Raw genomic sequence first — 12165 nt, 5'->3', positions numbered from 1 at the left:
ATGATAAAAAAAGTAAAAAATCACAAAATAACACTGAAAATCAAATTTTTGAATGGAATAAAAGTCAGTTAATTGATTTTGACATATTCTCACTCTAAAATACTCGAAAAACATACTTATACACAAAAAGTCATAATTTCCAGAAAAATCTCTCTATATATTTTTTGTGCGATTTTTTGAAAAAAAAATCAATATTCCGACTCCATTATCTCCGACATTTTTTCATATGCGATTTTGCTACTAGAGACTTTTTTCTCGCCTTTGCATTAGCTACAACTTTGCTGTTGTAGCTGGTCAAAACATGGTCCGACGAGTACGTCTTTCTGTGTGTCTGTCTGTATGTATGTATGTCCGTCTGTAGACCAAAATATTGTTCCCACGATAACTTTTGAAAATCTTATCTGATCGTTTTTAAATCTAAAACACCCTAAGTTGATGTAAAAGTGAAGGTTAAGTTCGTTAACCAGTCATTTTCGTTATAAACTACAGAAACTACAGTAGTTTCAAAATTTTGAAAACTCAATTTTTTCAAATTCAGAAGCTTTTAACTATATATTCTTTTAGACTAGAAAAATACAAACAACTTTTTTCTATAACATTTTTTCATAAAAACTCAATTTTCAAAGTTATAGTCTCTTAAATGATAAAAAAAGTAAAAAATCACAAAATAACACTGAAAATCAAATTTTTGAATGGAATAAAAGTCAGTTAATTGATTTTGACATATTCTCACTCTAAAATACTCGAAAAACATACTTATACACAAAAAGTCATAATTTCCAGAAAAATCTCTCTATATATTTTTTGTGCGATTTTTTGAAAAAAAATCAATATTCCGACTCCATTATCTCCGACATTTTTTCATATGCGATTTTGCTACTAGAGACTTTTTTCTCGCCTTTGCATTAGCTACAACTTTGCTGTTGTAGCTGGTCAAAACATGGTCCGACGAGTACGTCTTTCTGTGTGTCTGTCTGTATGTATGTATGTCCGTCTGTAGACCAAAATATTGTTCCCACGATAACTTTTGAAAATCTTATCTGATCGTTTTTAAATCTGAAACACCCTAAGTTGATGTAAAAGTGAAGGTTAAGTTCGTTAACCAGTCATTTTCGTTATAAACTACAGAAACTACAGTAGTTTCAAAATTTTGAAAACTCAATTTTTTCAAATTTCAAAGCTTTTAACTTTATATTCTTTTAGACTAGGAAAATACAAAGAACTTTTTTCTGTAACATTTTTTCATAAAAACTCAATTTTCAAAGTTATAGTCTCTTGAATGGTAAAAAAAACTAAAAAAAAATCACAAAATAACACTGAAAAACAAATTTTTGAATGGAATAAAAGTCAGTTAATTGATTTTGACATATTCTCACTCTAAAATACTCGAAAAACATACTTATACACAAAAAGTCATAATTTGCAGAATAATCTCTCTCTATATATATTTTTGTGCGATTTTGTGAGAAAAAATCAATATTCTGACTCCATTATCTCCGACATTTTTGCATTTGCGATTTTGCTCCAAGAGACGCATTTTTGGCATTTTTTTAATGGATGTAAAACTATATACCGAAACAGTAAATTTTTCCGCATAGGACCAAATTAAAGCTTAAATACTGCTCTTTAATATACAAAAACAAAAAATTTAATTTATATACAATTTAACCTTTCATGTCCAATGGGACATACGCTGTTTTATAAACGGATATAATTACACACCATTGTGTGTATCAACCTAAAAAGAACAATTAAACATTTTTTAAAATTTGCAGTCGCATTAGCAGGATTGTTCCGTGCCAAACTAGCTCTAACTATTCTTGACCCATGGGGGAGTAAGGAACCCATATTTTAATTATTCCTAAATTTTGTGGAACAACGTGAATTTAATTGAAAATAAATACGATATTCGTGTTCAGCAAGAATATAATAAAGCGTGATTAGGATTACGTTGACATTTTAGAAAAACAAGTGTTTTATAAAAATAAACTCCTAACTTCGCAAATGGTGGCAGATTGACTTCCAATTTTTACTATCATCTGTTTGGTCGTCCATAAACCACGTAGCCCCATTTTTTGGGAATTTTGACCTCCCCTCTCCCATGTAGTACGCTATTACATATATTAGCCCCATTTTTTTCTCTTGTCGCAGTCAATTACTTGAAACCCCTCCCCCTCAAGAGGCTACATGGTTTATGGATAGCCCCTTAGTGTTAAGACACGAAAATATCATGAATGATGCGCTTTTTGAATAAGCCATTTAAGCATTACAACCACTAACTAGCCTTGCCCCATCCTCCCCTACTGTATCCTTTGGACGTTTATAAGAAAATGTTTAATTTTAACACAGCAATTCTTGTGACGTTTAACATGTTTCTTAGAATTGTTAAAATTTCGACATCCATTCTTACATTTGTAGAACGCTATCAGATTAAATTTTCTAAATATTATAAAAAAATAATGAAATTAGTGTGAAAAATACTTAATTGAAGTATTATTGTTTCTGTTTGACGATAACTGTTACTATTTAGAAATATGATACAAACCTATTTAAAAAAAAGTTTTATGAGAAATAGTATTCAATATTATGATTTGTTTAATTTACGAAGTAGACAGAAAATTTTCCAATAATTGTTAAGTAATTATTATAGAAGACTATGTTAAAATTATGCATAATTTGTTAATCTTTTTTTAAATGATATTGAATACATTGGGCACAACTAATTAAAATTATTGCAACATTTATTTATTTTCTTACATTATTTTTAAGGTAATCAGCGTTCTTATGTTATGGCAGTTGCGCCCAGCAAGTATTCACGCGCGTTTGTTTTAGCTAGTTTAAAATAAACATAATTGCACTGGTTTGACACAACCTGTACGTGTAACTATAAATTCAAATTGACTTTTCTTTTTGTTTAACAGCGAGGTGACCGGCACAATGAATTAATGTCTCATTCAAGCTCTACATACGCAACACCAAAACGACCATATAAGCAGAGTTGTTTACACCTGCCAAGATTGGATGTTCCACGTTTAGTCCCAAGAAATGTCCCATTAACAGTGAACAGTTGGACAGCACCAACCACAAGTCGGAAAACATCAAGGGTAACAACAACTTTAATATCAGGAAATGGTAGTGGTTTGTTTAATTCATTACCGCAAATATCTGATAATATTTTGATTAAAATGTTTCATCAAGGAACTGACATTAAAGAAAAAAATTCACAAGAGATTGAAGATCAATGTTGCACCACTGATCTTCCTATTCTTTGTGATAATACTTTGAATGAAATTAGGAGTGAAAGTATAGATATGTACATAACAAAGATATTCACAAGAAATTGAAGATCAGCGTTGCAACTTTGATCTTCCTAATCCTTGTGAATTAAATTTACCGTTACAAGCATCAATATCTTTTGAAAATATTTATAACAAACTTTTAGAAAAAGAAGCAAATTTTAGAAAAAAAGAAAGCTAGAAGAGAGTTAAATTCAAAACTCTACCCATGAATCTTCTAGTCCTAATTTGCTGAACTGGATTTCACAATATTCATTATCATCGTTAGATTTTACGAATTTTGTGAATTTAATTCCAGAAGCATCTCCAAATGTTTTAAATATAGTGTTCAAATACAGCGTTAACAAGCTGAAAAATAGAATTGAAAGTCGAGAGAAGGAAGTTTTAAAGGAGACAAATTGGGGGCCTGCATACAATAACAACCGCTGCGCTTGGTTGTAGGGGATAGTACCAGTCAGATAGCAGTGAACGGCCCAGAGGCTCTCACTGCTGTCTGGCTGGTATTATCCCCTAAAACCAAGAGCAGCGGTTGTTATCGTATGCAGGCCCTCAATTTGAATATTTTTGAAAATGAAAAAGAAAAACTAACAGAAAAAGAAGATAAGAATAATCTGAATGATAATGATGATGATCGTGATGACTATTGTGAAAATGTAAAGTTCTACAATTTACAATAAAAAATCTATGAATTCGGTAAAAAGAAAAAAAAATGTAAAAGCAAAATACTTGTGCTTTGTACCGATTTTAAGTTTATTTTTGTTTAATTTATATTTAGGAAACCTAAAAAGTTTTAAAATACTTGTGCTTTGTACCGATTTTGCTTCCTCATAGAGGAAGTATTGTAATACCAAAATTTTTCGAGTTTGATTTCTTGACATATCTTTATGTTATTTGATCCCAGGAGTTCAAAAATGACATTTTTAAAAAAATGTCATTCCGTATGTGTGTGTGTGTGTGTAAACATCACATTTTTATAAACATCTCGAAATCATGAATAGCTTTTGGGTTAAATTTTTTTTTAAATTGTAGATTTCACCTGCAGACATGTAATGAGAGTACTTTTAGACATATTAATAAAGTTTAACTAAATTTTTTTTGAATTTTTAAATTTCCAAAAAAACGTTTTTTTGCTTATAACTCTAAAAAATGTTAGGACACCTATAGATGTTTTTTTTATAATTTTGTAGAGTTTTTTAGACGCATCTTTTGAGACCTAATTGAACATTTTTCGTCTATATTAACCGGAGATATTAAACTTTTAAAAATCTAAAATTTTGGCAAATATTACTTTTTTGAAAATTTTGTTAAAAAATGTATAAGTAACTTTAAAAATATCGTTACCAACTTGTAGAGCAATGAAAAACGCTTTGATTGACCTATTTTTGAACCTAATTTGATCATAAATTTCGAAATTATTGGTTTTTTAAAAACCAAAAATTGTGGAGAACAACGTTTTCTCAACTTTTTTGTTTGAAAATGTTTGTTTAACTATTAAACTATTATAACTATCTTGTAGGGTATTTAAAAATACATTGATTTTCCATAATTTAATTACTTTTACCATATTTATAAAAAGTTAGTCATATATTTCTATTATTATCTTCATTATGAAGCAAAGTGTTCATGAAATGAGCACCAAAATTATAACAAAAATGTACAACTTGGCAGCGGTTTTAAGTTTATGTTTGTTTAATTTATATTTAGGAAACCTCAAAAGTTTTTAAATACTTGTGCTTTGTACCGACCATCACCATCGTTCATGTCAGAAACATCAGAATCATCATCATCATTACAATCATCTTCTGATTCGGATTCAGATTTTTATCCGATTATCTCGTTCAGCCGAAATAGACTTGATGAATGTAAAAAAATGGAAAGAAAAAACATGAAATCATAGTATTTTCTAGCAAAAGAATTCATCACAAAAAAAATATATAAATTTAACTTCATAAAATATGCTCTATTTATTGACATATGTATATATTTACTTAATTCTATTATTTTCAGGATTCAAATTTTTCCAGTATTTTTTTAACTTTCTGGATTTCTTTATTTTCAGGATTAAAATATTTTTTACTTTTTTTCTTATTCTTTTTAGACATTTTATTTTTTACGTTCTCTTTTTCAGGTAATTCCATATTGTTTTTAGAATTATTCTTTTCGTATTTTTTTCAATTATTTTCAGGATTTCAGATTGTAGGTTTTTTTTTCTTCAAAATTTCCGTTTTTCTTTCTTATTTTTTTCTAATTATTTTCATGATTTCAATATTTCCGTTTTTCATTTCTTATTTTCTCCAATTGTTTTCAGGACTTCAGTTTGTAGTTTTTTTCAAAATTTCCGTTTTTCTTTTCATATTTTTTCCAATTATTTTCAGGATTTCAGATTGTAGGTTTTTTTTCAAAATTTCCGTTTTTCTATCTTATTTTTTTCCAAATACTTTACATGTTATGGATTCTTTTCTCTGATAAAATTCGTTTTATTTAAACCTTCTTCCAGGTGATGCCTGTACATTTTTTTCTGCTTTTTTCTATTTTTAATATTTATTTTATTATTATTTATTTAGGTACCTATTATTATCGACTTCATTTTAGAAAAATTTAATCTTCAAGTCATGTTTCATTTTTTTAAATAAAAATGGAAAAATCTTATTTATATTCCTCTTATGATGATGACGATGATAATAATGATGGGGCAGAACGACTATTTTTTTTAAATTTCGAAAGCGAAGACGAATTTGATGATGATGATAGTAAAGGCTCTACTGTATATGAGGACTCTGATTACAAAGAAGAAGACGAAGACGACGACGATGATGAATATTATCTATACAGATATTATTTTAGAATTAAAGTATATTATTTATAATCTTTTTTAATCTATATTTTCTCTGTCCTTTCTGTTTTAGATTTGTCTACGTAAACCACAAGAAAAAAAATGGATTTAAAAAAAGTAAATGCTGTTGGACGCATGGAAGCTACGCTTCCAACAAAGCCTCATTCCGAATTGGCTCCAAAGGGTAGCCAATTGATCAACAAACTAACGGATGTCCAAACACGTTTCAGATCAAGGATTATGACAGAAGTGGATAACGAATTTATCACTTTTTTACCTGCAAGATTTGTAAAATTGTTTGTATTTTACATAACATCCATTTTTTCAAGCATTTAAATTCTCTAATTTATTCTTTTCCTAACCTATAAATGTCATAATAAGAATTGCACAGAATAGTTATTTCACATACAAAATATACGGTTTCGACGTTTCCCATCTCTGAAGAATATGGCGCCAAATTTGAAAAAAGTGCATTATTTTATTATTTAAAAATTATTAATTATTATAAATATTGTTTAAAACAATTTTCCTAATGATATTTAATTGTTTTAAACAATATTTGTAATAATTAATAATTTTTAAATAATAAAATAATACACTTTTTTCAAATTTGGCGCCATATTCTTCAGAGATGGGAAGCGTCGAAACCGTATATTTTGTATGTGAAATAACTATTCTGTGCAATTCTTATTATGACATTTATAGGTTAGGAAAAGAATAAATTAGAGAATTTAAATGCTAGAAAAAATGGATGTTATGTAAAATACGAATTAGGGAATATAAAAATTATGAAAAAGAATTATTTGGAAAAATGAATATTAGGAAAAATAAAAAATTGATTAATAAAAAATTATTTAAAATATAATTTCGGTAAGAAAGAAATTATACGAAATAATTATTCGAATAAAATAAAATTATAAAAACTGGTTATTATAAAATAAAAAAATTTGTATAAAAAATTATTAGATATTACAAAAATTTTGAAAAATACTATTTCGATATAATAATAATTATGAGAAGTGACAATTCGGTAAAGTTATAGTTAGAAGAAATACATGTTAGAAAATATAGTAATTATAAAGAAGAATGATTAGGAGTAAAGAAAATTATGAGTAATGTTAATTCGTAAAAATTAAAATTATTTTCAAAAACATTTATAAGAAAAAAGTTTTATAACAAAAGATATTTCGATAAAACAAAATTTAGAGACTTTAGAATTTAGAACATTTACACATTTTAAAAAAATATTATTAGGAACAATAAATTTTTTAAGAATTGGTAATTCGGTAATATTTGAATTATATTGAATAATAATTGGGGAATATAATTATTATAGTTATTAACAAATTTAAAAAATAATATTTATCAAAATTGACACTTCGAAAATAAAAATATTAGTGTAAATAAGAAATATAAAAAATAATAATTTTTAGAAATGATAATTCAGTTATTTGAAGATTATAAAAAATTTTCTTTCGCAGTATTAAACATTCTGTTAATTAGTCATTCAAAAAGATAATGTTTTTGATAATTATTCTTTCGATTAAAAGAAATTATAATTAATTCTTATTAGATAAAAAGAATTTCGATAAAATAAAGATTCGGAAAATAAAAATTGGAGACTTTTCATGCGCCTCAAACATATATATATTTATCTATAAATTGGTTTTAATATTATTTTCTTCCCTATTCATATAAATTTTCAGGAATTAGTTTTAAGTTTTATTTTCAGAAATATTAAAAATTAAAAAAAACTCAAGGAAAAGGTTTTTAAAATAATGAAAGAGACAGTTGTATTATTATTTTAAATTGTTCATGTTTATTTTTAACCCTTTAACGCCTAGTGGTAAATACGCTGTACCACAAATGCATTAAAGTCATCATAACTTTGAAACAAATACATATTACTAAAAATTTCAAATTCTTAGCTCTAGTAAAACTCTTCCAGCAGATAATAAAAAAAACAACAGTAAAAAAACAATAATAAATAATTAAAATAATAATAAATAAAAAAAGTGTCAAGATACATTTTCTCCTATGACGGACGAAATAATTAAAAAAAATTAATCAGATTCGTTTAAAACTTGTTACTCGGGGGTTTTTGGGGTCGCTGATTATGAATATGAAGTCAAAATTGCAAAATTCAAAATGGCGGATCCAATATGGCGGACGAAAAAATGAAAAATTAATAAGATTAATATGAAACTCGTCACTCGGGGCACGGTGCGTCGACTGCCATGTATTTCTATGTTCATGAAAGCACTAGCGCATCTAGTGGCAGGGTTAAGAACAAACGTCCCCCTCCACACCGAAATTTCTCGAATTAAACGCGGGAAGCTTTAGATCATTAAAAATAAAGAAGCTGGTAGATTATGTCGTAGAAATATGCAAAGTTTTATATTTTTATTTTAATTTGACATATTGTCGTATTCAAGAAGAACAAATTATGATAAAAAATTAAAAAGTATAATTTGTGAAGTTTAAGTAAAAAAGCCACCGCTTGCTGGGTGTAAAATCATGATACCTCGGATTAGCGTTGAAAAACATGATACCACGGATTTGATTTGAAAAACATGACATATCGTCGTTTGGTTTGAAGAACATGACACGTCGAAACAAAAATTTTTTATTGAAATTTTGTTTGGTACCACTGACCGCGAAATTTAAAATGATTTGTAATGTAATAACATTTTTAAAAAATATATGATAAGAGATTAAAATCAAAGTAAAATCTTGCACTTTACTCATACACGGAAAAAAAAGTTCACGAATCTCTCGTGAACTAGTATATCACTTTTGGATGGGACACAAAATTTCAAAATTTTTATTCACTTTTGATTAGAAATGGCGAACGTCAACGAAAAACTGAAACAAAGTTAATGAATTTTTGATGAACTGTTAATGAAGAGTAGTTCGTCAAAAGTAGAGGTACAAGTTGACGAAAAAATCGTGAACTCGCGAGTTTCAGTAGTATGCGCAGTTCGTAATGCGCATCAAATATGGCTGATCAAGCATTCATCATTCAGTCGGTGTCATCGGTGTTTACATTCGGGCAAATTCTTTGATGAAAGTTATTATTTAGAATCAGTGTTTTTTATTACTTAGTGAATATTTTTGTTTGCTAATTTCCTTTGTGAAACAAATAATTCATAAAATGAATTAAAAGTTAAGATAAGGGCCTTTTTCTACTTTGCACGGTCCTGAGTTTTACAGCAGACAAAGCTAATCGTTTCGTTTGTCGAAGGACAGTGTATCTAGATTTAGCCGTGGCGGTTAGTTGTTAGAAATATTATGTTATAGGGTATAGGTACTAGGTTCGAATCCCATGAAGCGAATTACGAATTTTAATGGCGATAAAATTGTGTATTCTGTGTAGTTGGGTGCGTAATAGGCGTCAAGTTATCAAATTAAGGGGCCATCCATAAACCACGTAGCCTCTTGAGGGGGAGGGGGGGTCAATCAATTGACTACGACAAGAGGAAAAAATGGCGCTAATACATGTAATAGCGTACTACATGGGGGAGGGGGGGCTTCAAAATTCCCAAAAAATGGGGCTACGTGGTTTATGGACGGCCCTAAGTGAAATACTATAAAAAAGTAGTGTCTAAAAATTATTTTTTCTTGTTTTTAGCATTTTTTAAAAGTTCACGAATTTTTCGTTAACTTTGACGAAAAGTTCGGAAACCGTACTATGTTTCTAGTGAAGGAGTTGATGAAATTTTGACGAACTGTGTTTGTTGATTTTCAAGAATTTTGTGTCCCATCCAAAAGTGATATACTAGTTCACGAGAGATTCGTGAACTTTTTTTTTCCGTGTATAATTTTAAATATTTCACGACATGAAATTTATTTTAATTCCCTATATTAAAGAACCAGTTGAGACTAGTAGAAATTGAACATGGATCTACTGGTGTCTACTGGTTTTAACTTCGAAATCCGATTTATGTAACTGAAATGAATATCCAATATAAAATTGAAATGGATTTATTCTGGATTGTCCTCTTCAATTTTTGTTTCGACTTGTTTTAACATGGATTTCTAATCTTATAATTTCTACTTGCATTTCCAAGTTCGCACATACTAAAAGTATCAGCTTGCAATTCCAAATACAAAAATTAAGTTTAAGTATCTACTTGGTTCAATTTGGATTCTCGAATACTACATTCTACTTGACATGTCAAATTAAAAATCATCAAGCTAAGTTTAATTTGAATCGGGGATACATTCAGTTCTATGTGTAATTTTAAGTCTAAATTTAAAGAGTTTGATTTATAGCGAATTGGAAGTCACAGAATTGTTATTTTCGCCAATTGTTATTTTGTAAATTGTCATTTTTGCAAATTTCCATTCTTACAAAATATTAATTTTTTCACTGTTATTTTTGCAAACTTGCTTTCTTCGCATTAACAGTCTAAAGAATTGATAGATGCTTCTGCTAATTGTTAATTTTTGCGAAATTGTTTTGTTATGAGTTGTTATTTTTGGTAATTGTTGTTTCGCTAACTTGCATTTCTCGAATTGATATTTTTATGAATTGTAACTGTTGTTATAAAAAATTATTTTACCTTATTCTCCTTCGACCTGACATATTATGAAGCGAAATTATTTATTTCATATAAGTTTCAAATATTTGACACATTTTAAATTTCGCGGTCAGTGGTACCAACCAAAATTTGAATAAAAATTTTTTGTTTTCGACGTGTCATGTTCTTCAAACCAAACGACGATATGTCATGTTTTTCAAATCAAAACCGAGGTATCATGTTTTTCAACGCTAATCCGAGGTATCATGATTTTACACCCAGCAAGCGACTTTTAAATTAGGTAATAATTTTTTTGAACTATCACATTAAAATATTAATTAGTTTAAAAGGGTCACTTTTACAAAAGATTTAAAAGTTCTGCTTTTAATGTGTTAAAATAACCTTATTAAATGTGCCAATAATAAAAATTTTGATACAAACAATAAATTTTTATTTATTTTTACAAAGACATTAGAATGTACTTTTACAATTATATTTAGTTCATATTTAGTACCAACTATTGATTAATTTTTACATTTGGCTTATAGTAATTTCAAAATTTTATAATTTTATTAAATGTATAAGTTTTCGTGGAAGGTGAAAATTAAAAATTTTGTATTTTTGTAATTTTTGTTAATAGTTTTATTTTTTTAATAATTTTTATTTATCACTTCTTTTAAAACCTAAAGTTAATAATTTATACATTGCATTTAATAATTATATGTAGCAGAATCAGAAGTATTTTATTTCTTTAGATTGAAAAAAATTAGTATTTTGTAATATAAAGTGAAATAAATTTTCAATTTTACAGAATGACAGAAACGCAAAAGACAAAATAGAAATTTGAATTTTGCATGTTATGTTAAATTAAAATTCTAATAATCATAAAATATAAAAAATGGCAATTACTAAAATGAAATGTAAAATTTAAAAATTCCAAATTTCTGTAAAATAGTTTAAGCATTCAATTACAGAGAAAACTATAATTTATAGAAACATTCTTAAATATTTACGATTAATTCAAAAGATATATACAATTATAACTCAAATATTCACAGAATATATTACAGCTTATAAAAATGCAATTAACTGAGAATAGGCGCAGTGAATTTAATTATTCATTTCTAAAATTTTAACTTTTTCGTATTCAAATTTTCAAAAATTTAATATGATTTTTTGTATTGTAAAAGTTAAAAAAATATATAAAAAACATGTGTTTACAACACAAGTGTATGTACCTTCGTAGATAATTTAAATTTCTTCTCATACTTCAGTTCGAGCATTATTTTTCATATCCAAAAGCAGTATTCTGTGGATTTTTCCTGAAAAAATATAAAATTAAAGATTAAAGTATATCTTTTTTTACGCCAGAAAAAAATTTCTTAATAACAGCTTTAATTTCATATTTTACTTTTTGCAGAATATATTCCTTTGCATGAAAAGAACCAATTTTTTTAATTCTAAAGAAAGTAAAAGTCGTCTATTTTATTCAAAATTGTCACAAAAATGTTTT

The 12165-nt window shown here is 27.2% G+C and overlaps 1 protein-coding gene across 3 annotated transcripts in view; it reads left to right on the top strand.

The window, feature by feature from the left end:
• The window catches only part of LOC122505843 (5-hydroxytryptamine receptor 2A-like), an 837584-nt gene extending 831085 nt beyond the window's left edge, over window positions 1–6499 (top strand). For all 3 annotated transcript variants that reach the window (XM_043617694.1, XM_043617695.1, XM_043617696.1), the window contains exons 7-8: window positions 2922–3132; window positions 6203–6499. In XM_043617694.1, coding sequence (XP_043473629.1) covers window positions 2922–3132; window positions 6203–6216 — 225 coding nt within the window. In that variant the 3' untranslated portion in view covers window positions 6217–6499. The remainder of the gene's footprint in view (window positions 1–2921; window positions 3133–6202) is intronic.
• The last annotated feature ends 5666 nt before the right edge of the window (window positions 6500–12165 follow it).

Source organism: Leptopilina heterotoma, unplaced genomic scaffold (assembly GCF_015476425.1).
Source record: "Leptopilina heterotoma isolate Lh14 unplaced genomic scaffold, ASM1547642v1 Lhet_377, whole genome shotgun sequence".
NCBI classification, from domain to species: Eukaryota; Metazoa; Arthropoda; class Insecta; order Hymenoptera; family Figitidae; genus Leptopilina; species Leptopilina heterotoma.
This window is presented reverse-complemented; position numbering and strand designations above follow the sequence as displayed.